Here is a 15,236-nt window from a genome sequence, read left to right on the forward strand (position 1 = left end):
CAGGCAGGCAGGCAGGCAGGCAGGCAGGCAGGCAGGCAGGCAGGCAGGCAGGCAGGCAGGCAGGCAGGCAGGCAGGCAGGCGTCAAATAATAGTTTTGGTTAGTTGCTTAGTAAGTGCTGTGGTTTAACACTCACTTTTCCCCATTATTTTTGTGTAACAGTTTTTTTAAACAATGATTCAATTCATATCGTAATTTGTGGTTGACGATATGATTCATAGTTGGTTTTGGTTTCTTTTAAACAATCCCGATCGATCTGCATCACTGACTTAAAATCAATCCAGGACATCTTTAGTGTGACTCAGAGAGAAATACCTGAGTACTGAACAATACAGGTGAAGCTTTTTAGATTTCTTTTATTCCTTGCAAGATAATCAATTGTAACATAAATGTGTACACAAAAAAACAAGAATTAATGGCAAATCCATTCACATTTTAGTTTTATAAAGTTCAGCCCACTGTAATACAAGGAGAACATTATTAAAACATTCTAGCACACTGTATGGTCACATGTCTTTGCAAACTTCAGAGTTTTCATACATCGGACTGTTTGATGGTTTGATCACTTTTGTCTGCCATCATGTGTGTGTTGTCTGCTGTGATGGATCTCGGTCGTTCTATATATAGGTTGATTTGATTTGATTTGATTAACAACTTGCCTCAGACCGATCAATCTGGTTGGATCGTATAGGAATAGAAGTCGATACATTGATTAATCCTTACTAATGAGCAAATCTCATTTTTGGTTGAAAAATAATAATAAAAAAGCTCAGCACTAAGTCATCACTGTCTGATTTCTTAAGCTGTGCAAACCATAGCTCGATCAATATCTATTAGAAAAATAATTAAATACGTAATATTACAATAACATAAATGTAACCAAATGTATTTTTGCATATATTATGAATTGATACAACAGATAAAGAAAATGATCAGATGATGTGTGACTCTTTTTTTAAAGCTTTCAAGAGGCAGTGAGTGAAAATTAAAATTATACGATAACAATGACATCTTAAGGATTTGTTTTTATTTTATTCATTTATCTTCTTCCATTTATTCTGTTTCGGGGTCACTGGGCTGCTGGAGCCTATCCTGGCCACCTGTTGGCAAAGGCGGGGGGCATCCAAGACAGGTCGCCAGTTTGTTGCAGGGTAGAGTGTCCACAATCAGACACCCACGTTCACATCTAGGGACAATTTAGATTAACCAATTAACCCATGAAGCATGTTTTTGGACGGTGGGAGGAGCTGGAGTCCCCGGAGAGAACCCATGCAGAAATGTCCCCCCATTGATCTGGTTCAGGTTCAGTCCCCCAGAAGGGACTTGAACCAGGGGCCTTCTTGCTGTGAGGCAAGAGCGCTAACCACTGCGTTACTGTGCAGCCTATTTTTCATTTTATTACATTTATTTCTGTTATTTGTTTGGTTGTATTACATAAAAAAACTCCAGTATCCCATGGAGTGTGGTTAAAAATGTACCCATATTTGAGCAACGCTGCTCTGAGTTGATACAGAAGATTTTGTCCAAGTCAACAATTTGCTACAGTAGTATACTAGTGCTGAGACCACCACTCTCTGCAGACTCATTTAGTCTCCACAGATGTTTCACGTTTTTAAGACTTTGCTCAGCAGGTTATGTAAAAATGAGCACAAACAAATAAGCGGAACGCATGGAAGCGAGCGACCTGTTGTTTTCCAACGACACTTCCTGATGTGACACCTTCTGCTTCCGGGGTCGGCGGACCTGTCAGTCGTTAGGGACCAAAGCCCGTTCACGGTTGGAGTCATGTCGGCAGCTGCTCAGGGAACCAGCAAGGCGGCCCACGGCGACGTAGCCCCCAAGAAAAAGAAGGGACCCGGGGCCCTGGCTACGGCCTACCTAGTCATTTACAATGTTGTCATGACGGCTGGGTATGTTGTAGCGCATTTCTTCATGCTAACCCCCTGCTGTACGTGCACGGATCTGTCTTGCTGTTGAACCAAAAGTAGCTTATATATTTAATATATCTTCCAGGTATTGCTTTCATCGATACTTTTAATTTAGGAAATAGCCGAGTGTTGTTAACTTTTAATTCATTTAAGTTGAAAAATACAATCGCTAAAACAGATTAACAATTGAGCATCAAGTTACAGACTGTCAACCTGGCTGCAGTCACTCTTCACACATAGCGCTACAATTGGTTTTTTTCCCTCTCATGAGTTGATTTACTAAAATCAAATAAACTAGATGACCATAACAACAACAGTGATTTCATCCTTTACCAGGGAACAAGGAAAAATTAGCTATTTATAATAATTACAGCTGTTTTTAAAGTTGAATTTTGTTGGTCTTGCAGCATTTATTATGATTCATCTGTATTTAACAAATACCCTGTTATTTTTATTTTATGGTAATTTTTTTATTTGAACATTTCATTGATGCGTTTTTTCTTCTTCCTGTTAAAAGTTGAGTAAAAATTAATGTACAAAAGTGGGCGGAGCCTGATCAGACCACAGAAACTGTCTAGTTAGAGATCACTTAGTTTTTTGTTTTATTCCTTTTAACTGCGGTTTGCCTCCATTACTGTCTTTTTTTAATAGAATATCGCTATGATTTAAATGCTTTTTATACCTTTTTTTTACTCTAGTGATATAGATAAATTAATAAGCTTTGATTCATAGTCACCATGTGATTCATTCACTGTCCTTGTCATTGAATGAAGAAATCATTAGCAGAGAAAAGGCTTACTTTCTTTAAATCTCTAAAGAAGTTATAATTTTAAAGTGAATCTTTGAGCCATGCAATGTGGGTCAAATAACTAAATATAAATACAGTTAGAAGAATTTTATTTTACCATCAGAGCCAGGGGTAACCTTGAACCATGATCTAAATTATATCTCTGTGTCTTTTTATCAGTCGGACTTTTAGACAGTTGCACAATTCAATCGTAGGTGTTTTTTTTTTCCTTCTAAATCTTCTAACCAGTTAGGCCGCATTTTCCTCCAGTCACAGAGCTTCACAGAGCTCATGTTGTGTTCGGTGTAATTGTTGAACTCGGGAGTTTTTGGTGTTTTCTGGTGAAACTGCCAGGAAAACTATTGTCCTTGATTAAGGCCGTGTCAAGGATTTATCTAATGAATGTTCTAATTTAGTCTCTGGTACGTTCAAACTCTTATTAGAGACAATTATTTTTGGACATTGAAAGCGCCGGCCTTCACAGCTTATATGTTGTTACAAAATAAAACAACTGAATGAAAAGTATTTAAGTATTTGGCCTTACAACTTATTTTGTTTCAGAAAAGAAGTGCTATGAGCTGCAGCAGATTGTTTTCATGGCTTTTAGTGACTAGGCAGTCACTTTACACAGATATTATAGTATTTATTTTTATACATAAACATGAAATTGTATTTTCTAGAAGAAATTCGATGAATAATCCATACATATTCAAATTTTCTGAAGTTAATTTATATATATTTTTTGTTGCAAACTACCACAGTTATATGACATATTTACGGTTTATTCAATTAGCTCCTTTCACTAATACTTCACCACTGCAGGTAGTTAGGTTAATGTTTTAAAGCAGATTCTTCTGTCTCTAGGTGGCTGGTCATAGCGGTGGGTCTGGTTCGAGCTTATGTGGCCAGAGGGAGTTACCACGGACTCTATTATTCCATAGAAAAACCTCTGAAGTTCTTTCAGACGGGAGCTCTTCTGGAGGTGAGATAAGCACCAGCAATACGAAAGAACTGTCAAAGCGAAGTGTAGAGTGCTTAGTTGACAGCCTTCTCCTGCTTCTGCACTAATTTAAACAGCAAAAGTCTAACAGAGATGTCACCAGACTGGATTTGTTTGATCTGGTTTGCCCTGTTGCCTCTAAAATGTGTTGCTGCTTGTGTCTTACTTGTTACTACGCAATGTTAAACACCCACTCCAATGAAAATGGCGTTTTGAACACGTTCCTGTGGCCTTTTTCTGATAATGGAGGACATATTTAAAGATAAGGAAGCTATTTCTTTGTTCAAATCGTTCTGAATCAGGAGCAGACAAAAGAGAAAAATAGTTTTTTTTTTTTTTTTGAAACTACGGTATGCTGTTTAAGTTATTGTATATAGATAATGTGTTGACTTTTAGGAGCTTATAAAGTAACTGTCCGTTCTCCTGTGATTTCACAGATCCTGCACTGTGCTGTTGGTGAGTTTTCCCTTTACTGCATTCGAGAGGATCAGGACTTCCTCAGTTCAGTTTTGTTGCAGACTTTTTTTACCTGTCCACGTTTAAATGGAATTCAAAAAAATGAAAGAAAAAAGCTGTCCCAGTGGACAGGCGAGACTGTTGTTCATTCCTCTGGCTCAGAGCAGATATTTGAAATGTTAGAGTTCTTTCTGTAGGTTTGAGCGTACTTTGGTGCATAATCCTAGATTAAGTTGGAAACATGAAAAAAGGATCCAACAGTTGAAGGGATTTTATTCATGCATGCAATTGGATGGTCGTCAGCTAACACATCTCCTTTGATAGTAAAAGATATTCTAAAGCTGAAAGCACTGAGGAGTTCTCCACTTAGTGTAATGATGTGATAAAGAGCCGGAGCTCTTCTCACTTGGCTGCATCGCTGCAGTTCCTTCTCATTATTTGGGGTTTAACGCTAAGGCTGGCCGACCTCTCCCGGCCGGCTGAAGACAGGCCTGCTGCAGATGGCGTCTGCCCGCGGCGCTCGCATGCCTTTGAGCACACAGATTTCTCCCTACTGGTCAGAGGAAGATGAATCACTGTGGCACCTGCCTGCTCCCGTTTAGTTGATCTTTTTTGACGACTCACCCGAAAAAGGGGTTTCAATTTTGTACTAAACTTTAATAAAAGCTAAGTAAATTTAAAAAAAAAGATAATTTAGGCTGATGGACATTTCATTTCTAATTTCCTGTTATTAGGAAAAGATCATTTGTCACGTGCATCATGTCCCACCTTCATCAAAACATTTCTTCTCAAAATTGGATGGAATTCATGAGGTCTAAATGAATTGTGTGAGACTTAGTAAAATATAAAAGCTACAGAAGTATATTTCTGTACATTTAAGTTATTTTATTTTTTAGATATGGGAAGTAATTTTGCTCTCATCACATATTTGTCTTGAGCCCAGCCCACTTTAAAATCTCAAATTTATTGTATTAGAACTGCTTATTGCCTCAAAGTAAAAAAAAAAAAACAACAACTATATTTTTGATTACCGTATTTTCCGGACTATAAGTCGCTGCGGAGTATAAGTCGCACCAGCCCAAAAATGCATTATAAAGTAGAAAAAAACACAGATAAGTCGCACTGGACTATAAGTCGCATTTTGACGGGAAATTTATTTGACAAAATCTGAGACCAAGACATAATAACTTGCACAAACTCATATGACACAATCATAGCAGACTGTTTATCTCATAATTTCACAGTAATTCTTTCTCAAACTTATTTATTTATTCCTTTCATGAAGCATCATTGGCCAACTAATACTCTGTTTTCATCCTATATTTGTAGAAACAGTTGTCATTTTTATTTATTGCATTTCTGAATCTATGAAATCATTGGAAAATAGAATATTATGTTGTTAGCCTTCAAGATCTTACTGTAAAAAAAGGTTGGCTGATTCTCTGAGTCACTTAACATACTCTTAACACTTGACATACCTCATACATCAAATTGACCCAGGAACATCATCTCTGTTCCTCACAAATGAACATAACAGGAGGGTTAACAATGTATTTATTTCAATTTATTTCTAATATAAGTCGCTGCGGAGTATAAGTCGCACCCCTTGCCAAACTATGAAAAAAAGGGCGACTTATAGTCCGGAAAATACGGTATTCAAAATGTCCTGTTCCTTAAGTTATCTACCGGCCATCAACTCCAAGCCACACTTGAACCTAAAATGTACAAAAATGTATGTTAACTGCAATGACATTTTAAATGAGCTTCCATAGAACGGCTTAGAATTGGATGTTTTTCTCTTCACAAAACGTGCATTTTGTCTTAAACTGAGAACCTTTTGTTTTTCTTCCATCACGTTTGGTTTTTCTCGTCTCGTGTCCAGGAATTGTTCCGTCCTCTGTGGTCCTGACCGGGTTTCAGGTCCTGTCTCGGGTTTTCCTCACCTGGGCCGTCACCCACAGTGTCAGAGAGGTACGACCAGTTTTCTGCATTCTTGCATCGTAAACGGGTCATCCGTGTGCAAAAGTGACAAGTTGGTGTACTGTGTGCCCTGTTTATAGATTTGAGTGGAGTAAAAGTGTAAGTAATATGAAATCTGGTGTTAGAATTGCAGGAATGAATTTGATCAATGTTACTATTGTAAATAATGATTAAAAAAAACTGCATTTCTAGTCTTTTGTGTCCTCCGTGTGTCTTTTGTATGATGAGGTACTGACATTATTTTCAAGCTGCTGTTGTCTTTTCTTCTTAAGTGAATGATAAAAGAGCGAAGCGATCGTGAAGCTAATCATAGAAAGTGTGCTCTTTCCTCTCTTCGCTAACGTTGTATCTGCATTGTTTTCAACCTAATACGTCCTGAGAATGTCTACAAGCCTGCCGTGTGGTTCCGTCTCTCAGCATCTCAAAGACACAGCATGGTTGTTTGAAGAAAAACCTGCAGCCAGAGCATGATGCCGTCCCGTCTGCTTTCGCCGTGCTCCTGTCCTCTTCCTCTGTGCCCCTGCAGGTACAGAGCGAGGACAGCGTCCTGCTGTTTGTCACGGCCTGGACTGTGACGGAGATCATCCGCTACTCTTTCTACACCTTCAGCTTGCTCAACCACCTGCCATACCTCATCAAATGGGCACGGTAGGAGGAGGCATTCATACATACAGCAGTCATTCACCAATACTGTGCCATCTTTCTATCCACTGCCATAAAACTGCCTGTAATTTATGCATTTCCACATAACTTAAGTATGCAATATATTTAGATTGCAGAAACGTATTCAAAAAGCTATGTTTTGGCAACTTCAGGAGCCTCTTTTTTGTAATTTGGGTGGGAAATGATGAGAAAATAAATGACATTTGAGTCATTTTTTTCCAGAATATTCTGTCCTGTCTACTGAGATTCCTCTCTTTCTGGAATGCAGACCAGCCCCTCACAGCTGAGACTTTTCTGGGCCCCAAAAATGTACAAAATCCTGCTGTGGATGCTAGCACAGCTGGCCTCTTTAGGCTACAACTGCACAACTATCCGCTCTTAGTGTTGCAGGAAGCCATGTCTGCTTTAGACCTTTACTTTAAGCACACGAGGAGTAAAGAAATCCTAAAAAAACCAAAAAAAACCATCAGAAAATGTCATCAGATTTCTTCTTTTCTTTAATATATAACAAGCTTTGACTATATATTTTTGAATTTAATTCAACAGACATAGATTTTGGATTATATTTGGACGTCTCCAATTTAGCTGGAAAATGTGATGAAAAATTGCTCAAATCACCAAATTAAAATGCGTTTATAGTATTCCAGTTGTAAAAAGATATCAAATCAAAGACTGCTCACCCTTCATTCTGTACAGCACCTACACAGTTTTTTTTAAACTCCAGAGATTTGTCATCTTTCTTTTTGACTTTTTTGAACCTTTCCCAAACAATGTGAAATCTGCAAATAATCTTAGACAACAAAAGGACCCCAGGTTTTCTTGATTTTTTTTTAATCTATTTTTATTTTGTAATGTGCCTGTTTACATCATTTCATTTGTATCAATTCACATAAACCACAGAATAGACGAGTGAGTTATCCTAAGAACGATTGTTTTGATCAATTATCAGGCTTAATAGGAACCGGTACAAGTGGAACCCTTGATACTTTTTCGTTGAAGACAATGTTGAAACTGCAAATCTTGAGTTCCACAATAATATCTCACCTGTCAGAGGTTTGCTAATGGGACTTGCATGTACAACCAAGGCAACAGTTGCTACGTGTTTAACTCCCCTGTGGTTTTTGTTGCTAGGTAACGAGAACGCTGTCATGGTGGTATTCAATTTTCGGCCTGAAATGCACCTCGATTGATAGAATAATTGGTTTGTATCCTTGGACAATTCAATAGATGCACAGACAAGAAACCAGACAGGTTTAACTCAAGTTCAGATTCTTATTTTTCACTTTGGAGATTTTTTTATTTCTTTCCGCCTAGGACGAGCTGCACAAACGATTTATTATTTAATCACAGCCGCGCACTTCTTCATGGTCAGATCCCTGAGAGGTTCAATAATTAAACATCTCAAAGCCTTTTAAGGCAGTTTGGGAATTTTTTGGTAACACTTTTCCTTCTTTTTAACTGTAGCATACAACACGTTTCTGCATTTCCTTTCTTTAAGTGCAGGATGTTTATCTGGGAAATGATGCAGTTTTATTCCTTTAACTCGTCTCTTTGATTTGCCATTTTTACTTAAATTATTGTCATGTAAAATGTATTGTCAGAGTCCGCTAACATTCTCAAACTCTAATTATATTAAACCAAGAGCTGAAAATCTTTAAAACGCTGAATTTATTGAATCTATTGCAATTTGTAGTTGCAATTTACTGCATGGCATTAATATTAAATTCAGGATTTTTAGCTGTTTATTGTTGTAACTGTGAAGTAGATATATTTATATTTTATAGACTGAGTCAAAAAAAGATAAATGATGCCTTTTTCAAAATATAATTATATTTGTAACACAGTAAGGAAATCTGGATAATAACATAAAACCATAGCACTGATTCCAAACGCTGCCCATAATGAATTAAAAGGGACATTTTATGGTAAAATGACTCAATTTAGTGTCAAACTTCCAAAAAGCAAACATACTCCTAACCTAGTCTACTTACTTTCTATATTTTAAATTATTTCACTCTGTTGGAGAAAATAGAAATTTATTAGATTTTATATTAAAAAATGAGCTTTAATGCAATTTTGATCTTAAATATAAAATGTACAGATGGAAAGAGTAACCAGTGTTAACTGTCTTTAAGTCCCTTGTATAGTGCTGTTATGGAAAAAAGGCCTTATGTCATCCAGTCTCTGCTCCGTTTCTGGGCTAAAGGTGAGCCAGGAAAAGTAAAAACCAGGCAAGCAGACTGCTGGTATATTTATGCTTCATATACGCTCAATGCTGCAGACACACACTTTTCTTGTCTGCACCAAGATGACTGAACACTTTTGAATGTCTGGATTATTTTAAGGAGAGCTGCACGTGAACAGACCTGAGAGTGGAGACATGAACCGGAGAAACAAAACAAACCCCACTGGAAATAAACACTAAAACTCGATGTAGTTGACTTCACTGCAGGAAAACTGCTTAGTTTATGATGCATTTTCTCATACAGGCATGCACATGTGTGTCAACGTTCTCGGTTGTTCAAGTCAGATCTTCGACTGTAATGCTACATAAAGGTCATTTGCTGTTCCAACAGCGTTTCATGCAATTAAAGAAAGGCCGGTGTTAAAAATGATGTGAGTTGATGCGTTTAAAGGTTTAAAACATTTAAAGCGCGTATTCTTTTAAAGGGCTCATGTGACATTGCTGGAACCACTGTGGTTTTTTTTTATTCCTTGTATATTTAAAAAAAATGCAATGAAAATCTATATTGTTTTACTAAAATAGTCTTTTAAATAGTTAAAAGTTTAGTTGTTTTGCTGTATTTTGTGTGCGTTTCTAAGTACGGTTTAAAAAGAAACATCTTTTTAAATTGCTGTATAACCCTAATAATCCGTTTATACCACTTACAAAATAAATAAATACTCAATCAGTTTTTACTACTTTATTCTTTTAAAGCTTTGTGATCGGAACTTTTAGGCATGCAGGTATCACTTTGGTATATTACTTTTAAATGCACACCCAGCAGCCAATCAGAATAGAGTATTTGTTTTATAACCTCTGTCTAAATCTACTGTAATGCAGGTACACCTTCTTCATCTTGCTTTATCCTATGGGAGTGACCGGGGAGCTACTGACCATCTATGCAGCGCTGCCATACGTGCAGAAGACCGGACTGTACTCCGTCACCCTCCCCAACAAGTACAACTTCTCTTTCGACTACTACACCTTCCTCATCCTCATCATGATCTCCTACATTCCCCGTAAGTCAATAGGCAGATTGCGTTCTCCGTTGCAGAAAAGCGCCCATTAGAAAAAAGGTTACACCGGTTAGAACACGAGTGAATGGATCCAGGTTTTAAAGGCAGGTGAACTCATGTTTCAAAAGCCGTATTTCCTTTTTTCCCATAGAACAATAATAGGATTGAAGCAATTGAATTGGTGTCTTTGTGATCTGGGTTTAAGTCAGTCTTTTTAAAAAGTTCTTATTTTTTTCTGGCTCTCCAAACTCTTGAGCTCGTCAAAACCTGCTATTTGCTCCGCCCACCCAGAGATTTTTTTTTTTTTTTAACATTTAGCTCCGACTTGTGTTATTTTGGACAGAGGAGGGGAAAAAAAGTTGATGAAATGCCCTGTACATAAAAAAAAAAAAACATCTGATAAATCAATAAATTTGAAATGATTTCAGAATAAAGTAAAAGGTTTTCAATTTACACTGAATTCATTAGGATCACTTGGTGTAAAGCAATGTAAACCTTTGTGTACAGTAAAAGTATTAATCTCTGGGTTATTCATCATATTAAATATTCAATCTAATAGTACTGTATTTTAAAAATAAAGGTCATTATTTCTTCCTGGGATGTAATGCAGTACTTCCTCGCTATACCACAGTTCACCTTTCGCGTCCTCGTTTTGCCCTTGGCGTTCTTTCGTTTAAAACAACGCACTGAGTTCTGCGTCCTTATTGGCTGTTGGCCTTGTCAATCTCCTCCATGCCTCCTGTACTGAATGTGTCCAGTGTGCAACATGTGGCACACTGAGTCTTTGATCGCAATCAGATCTTTGATTTCATTCTTTGATTCTGGACTTATTTTTTACTCTGAGAGTTTAAACAAAAAGAGAAAAGTTTCATGTCTGTCCGAGAAGAGTGGATAAAGTGTGTAGTGAGGGGTTTCGCTACGACGGAGTTTTAGGGCCACCAAAAAAAAAAAAAGTAAAATTCTGAGATTTTATCTCGTAAATTTAAGAGATAGATTTACGATAAATTTACGACTTAAAATCTCGTAAATTTACGAGAAAAAAGTCACAGATTAACAAGGAGAAAACACCGAAGTTGTCCGTTTATCGGAGCCTAACTTGAAGACGAAATATGTGGAGTCTTTTGTGGACCTTTATTTCCGGATAATAGCTTTAAAACAAAGAAATTCTGAATCTTTCGGTGACTCAAAATCAGATTATTGTCAGTGGAGCATCTTTCCGGGGTTCAGTGTCGGTAAAGCGGAGTTTCATATGTAAAATAAGGAGCTCAGAGACACGTTTGGGTGCAGAGGACCGCTGCAGCCTTTATTCTCCTTTTCATTCACACACCCTAAAGTTAATCTGTCACCTTACGTCATGAACCTGTCATCTGAACACCAATGCAGAAGTAAACAGTGTTACATACGCCCCCTCCTGCAGATGAAGCGTCCCATTTCAGCATAAAACAATAAAGAGCAATGAAAATAGTCTGTTATATTAGCATTAGAACGTTGACAATGCCAAAAAAGGGCTCCTCCTCGGACGGAAGCGTCACACAGACGTAGAGATCTGGTCTTTGGTGGAAGAAATGATTCAGGTGACACTGAACCCCACCTTGCCTCTGGTGGGAGGTTGGCGCCAGTGTTTGGTAGCGGAGCCGCCATCAGTGTGTGAATGTGTGTGTAAATGTGTGTGTGACTGGGTGACTGTGACTGTGACTGTAAAGCGCTTTGGGCCTTTGAAAGAAGGTAGAAGGCGCTTTATAAGTATACGCCATTTACCATTAAGTTTAGTCGGTCTGCTCTGCTGCTGCGCGGCGTTCACCTGCTGCTCTCCATGCTCACTTCCACTTTAATCTCGTAAATTTACGAGTTTTTTTCTCATAAATTACGACTTTTTATCTCCTAAATTTACGAGATAAAATCTCGTAATTTTACCTTTTTTTATTCTATTGTGGTGGCCCTAAAACTCCGTCGTATTTGGCAGCCTATTTTGCAGATTTTACTTATGTATGTTTGTTTGAGCCAACCATGATGCTAACGCCTCTGTGCCCCTCGCAGTCTTTCCGCAGCTGTACTTCCACATGCTACGACAGCGGAAGAAGGTGCTGGGCCGAACAGAGGATTACAGCAAGGTGGAGTGAGTTCAGCAGTGATCAGGAGGGTTTTTAAAAAGAAGAAGAAGAAAAAGACCCAGAAGATCCCAAGAGCAAACCACATCTGCTTATTAAAACACAAAAGTATTTGGTTTTTGAAAACTGCCACGACTGACCCAACAAACAAGCAAACGGTTGACTTAAAATACACAAGAGGCTGTTTCTTTCCCCTTGTTTCTTGATCAAATGGCAAGTATTTTTGTTAGAAAAAGTTTGAACTGAGCGATACACTAATACTGCTGAATACCTCCCATTACATGGCACTAGAGAAAAAAGTAGAACCTTTCTGTAAGTCATCCCTGTCTTCCTTAAGAAGCAGGTTAGATTTAAATGAACATTTGTTGAATTAGTTTATCGTTGAAAGTAGGGAACCTTTAGGTTTTTCCATCTGTTCTGTGATGTTCAAGACAAATTGTACAAACGTATTTATACTTTTTTGGGGTTTAATTTATTCAAACATTCCTTCATTAGATCAATAAAGCTTTTTCATTCCATACTTTGCTTTTCTGTTTGTATTCCTCCTGGCTGTTTATTCGCTTTCTGTTCCTTTTATTGTTTTTGTTCACCAGTAAAGCTTAATAACTTTTTTCATTTTTCTACCTTTTCATTATCTAGGTAATCGATACTCATCGCAACCATCTTAGTTTGCAAATATTAATATGTAATTATTATAGTTTTAACTTAATGTATGTGTTTTTTCATTTAAAACATCCACATTTTCATTCTTGGGTGAAGCGTATTGGATTTTTTCCCCTCTTACAAACAGAAAAAGACAAAACCAATAGCACAACGTGTTGTAGCAACAGTGTTTTCAGATGAAATAAGCTTTGAAATGTAACAGAACTGCATTGTAGCCAAATATTTGTTGGATGTTTAACTGTATAGACTTTTATTTTGAAATGGAATTACCCAACTTGGATACATACAATTTGTCGTCATACTTTTATATTGATATATGAAGGGTGAGGTTTTTTCGAGATGTGGTGAAACACTGTTATCGTGAGACATTTTGGAAATATATTTACATTATCCCAAGAAGTAACCAAAGATATTTTAGTATCAACTTTATGCCTCACGGTTTGTTTTTTCTTGACGCAAAAAGATCAAAAAGCTGCACGCAATTCATGCAAATTATATTTTCGGTATGTCTAGTGATGTCTTTAAAAAAAGTTAAATATTAGACGCATCTTTGTCTTGAATCCATTCCAAAATTCTGCATAATTTCCAAAAAGAACCAAAAGTATCTTTTTGTTTGGTTTATTTTCTTTAGAAATAGAATTTTGTTTTCTAAGATTAAATGTGGACCATCACAGAATAAAATATTTTACAGTTTTGAAGACATTAAATGACACTTTCTACATGTTTTGGTTTAAATAATTAATAAAATAGTCTATAATTTGCTACTTTCTCTCGCATTAACATCGACTGAAGTGACACCTTTTATTGTGTATTTTTAGGAAATATTTCCCACATTGAAATATCTGGATCCTGCTTGTATGACCTTTAACCTTACACCTTTCTGTTCCAGATCAGTGATGGCTGTTTTGTCAAAATTGCCCCCTTTTTGTTCCTGTTTAACTCTTGATTGAGAAAGATTTGAGCTTTTGTGTTGGAAATGTCCTGCAGGATCACGGCTTATTAAAAAAAATAAATGCATGATTGAAGAGATGTGGATCTAAAGAGTGATGGTGTATTATGATTTTTTAAAAATGGCAAAAAATTAACGGAAAAACTGCAGAAGCATGGAATATTACACACAAACTGGTTCTATTCATTGAAACTTTGATAAACATGTTTAGCATGGAGCCAGTAAACTTTGTACAGTTATGACTATTGAGTATATATTTACAATAAACCTGTTCTATTGGACTCATCTTGACATGTATTGTTTGGCATACGTTTTTTGCTTTAATATGAGTCTCTATATGACATTTACCTTTTGTAATTAAAGGTATAAGTAGCCCAGTTTAAAAGCTGAGGATCCCTATTTTAACTGTTCGTTTGTTAGAAATTGATATGTTGGAGGTTCGGTCCTTGACAATTTTTTGGGTGTATCCTTGACATCTTTTAGGAAACAAACAAAGTTAACAAAATAAAAGCTTATGGATGGGTAAAATGATGGTTCACCAAGTGGGAACCAGGAGTTCCTGCTAAAATGCTGCCTTTGTTTTTGCCAAACATGACATAGATCTCATCTATCAGTGGGAATTTCTTCCAGATAACATGTGATTCAAATGTTTTTTGGTATTAGTGGTGAATTTCTATGTTTTTCTCTTTTCAAAAAAAGGAAGCTTTTGATCTGCAATCATTAGAAGAAATTGGCCCATTGTTCTGGAGGCTTGTAGAGGCTTTGATGTGACCGTGGAGTTTTTCTGCAACCATTGCATTGTGGTTCTTAAGTGTAAACTCCAGGGAAGTTGACTGTCATTATTGTTTTCTTCCAGCAGTAGATTGTTTTCATTGTTCCCTTAATATTGTGCAGAAATTATTTTAAAGCTTTTTCACTTACAGATCTAAATTCAACTGTCAGTGGCCTTTTGGTGGAGTGTCTGCCCTGAGACTGGAAGGTTGTGAATTCAAATCCAGGCTGAATCATACCAAAGACCAAAAATGGGATCTGATGCCTTCCGCATTAAAGGATTGGATTGGGGGGGGGGGTTAAACCACCAAAAGGTTCCCCACGTAAATGTGTCTACAGCTCAGTGCCCAACAGCAGAGAAAAGAGAAAAAAATTCACACAACTGGGTGTGTGACAGCTAATGTAAATTTGACTAAACTTATTATTACTCATTGTTATACAACGATAACATGAAAAAAAATGTCCAACTGTTTTCACTCACCCTGTTTACTTCAAAAGCCAGAAGACGTGGAATGTTTAGGAAAAAAACCTAATTTGTTAAAAGCTGCTAAAACACTGGCACCAACCTATAACCACCAGGGGCAACAAGGGGTTTATTGTCTTTCCCAAGGATACTTCAACACATGGGAGGGCAAGACGGGAACCGAACCTGTGATCTTGCAATCAGGGATAGACTGCCCAACCTCTGCCCC

The 15,236-nt window shown here is 37.2% G+C and overlaps 1 protein-coding gene across 1 annotated transcript; it reads left to right on the forward strand.

Annotated features, from left to right (window-relative positions):
• The first annotated feature begins 1,674 nt into the window (after positions 1–1,674).
• Positions 1,675–14,061, forward strand: hacd2 (3-hydroxyacyl-CoA dehydratase 2). Its single transcript, XM_004081425.4, has 7 exons — positions 1,675–1,909; positions 3,579–3,696; positions 4,152–4,170; positions 6,053–6,141; positions 6,677–6,798; positions 9,878–10,056; positions 12,091–14,061. The coding sequence occupies exons 1-7, from the start codon at positions 1,785–1,787 to the stop codon at positions 12,171–12,173; spliced, it is 735 nt and encodes a 244-aa protein (XP_004081473.1). The 5' UTR covers positions 1,675–1,784; the 3' UTR covers positions 12,174–14,061.
• Positions 14,062–15,236: the final 1,175 nt, after the last annotated feature.

This window comes from Oryzias latipes, chromosome 21, assembly GCF_002234675.1.
Source record: "Oryzias latipes chromosome 21, ASM223467v1".
In the NCBI taxonomy this organism is placed as follows: domain Eukaryota; kingdom Metazoa; phylum Chordata; class Actinopteri; order Beloniformes; family Adrianichthyidae; genus Oryzias; species Oryzias latipes.

Bases quoted from the DNA above. Each gene is read 5' to 3' on its own strand.
- hacd2 (XM_004081425.4), top strand. From the start codon at position 1,785: ATGTCGGCAGCTGCTCAGGGAACCAGCAAGGCGGCCCACGGCGACGTA. The intron at 6,799-9,877 runs GTAGGAGGAGGC...ACTGTAATGCAG, and splicing joins TACCTCATCAAATGGGCACG to GTACACCTTCTTCATCTTGC. The intron at 10,057-12,090 runs GTAAGTCAATAG...TGCCCCTCGCAG, and splicing joins CATGATCTCCTACATTCCCC to TCTTTCCGCAGCTGTACTTC.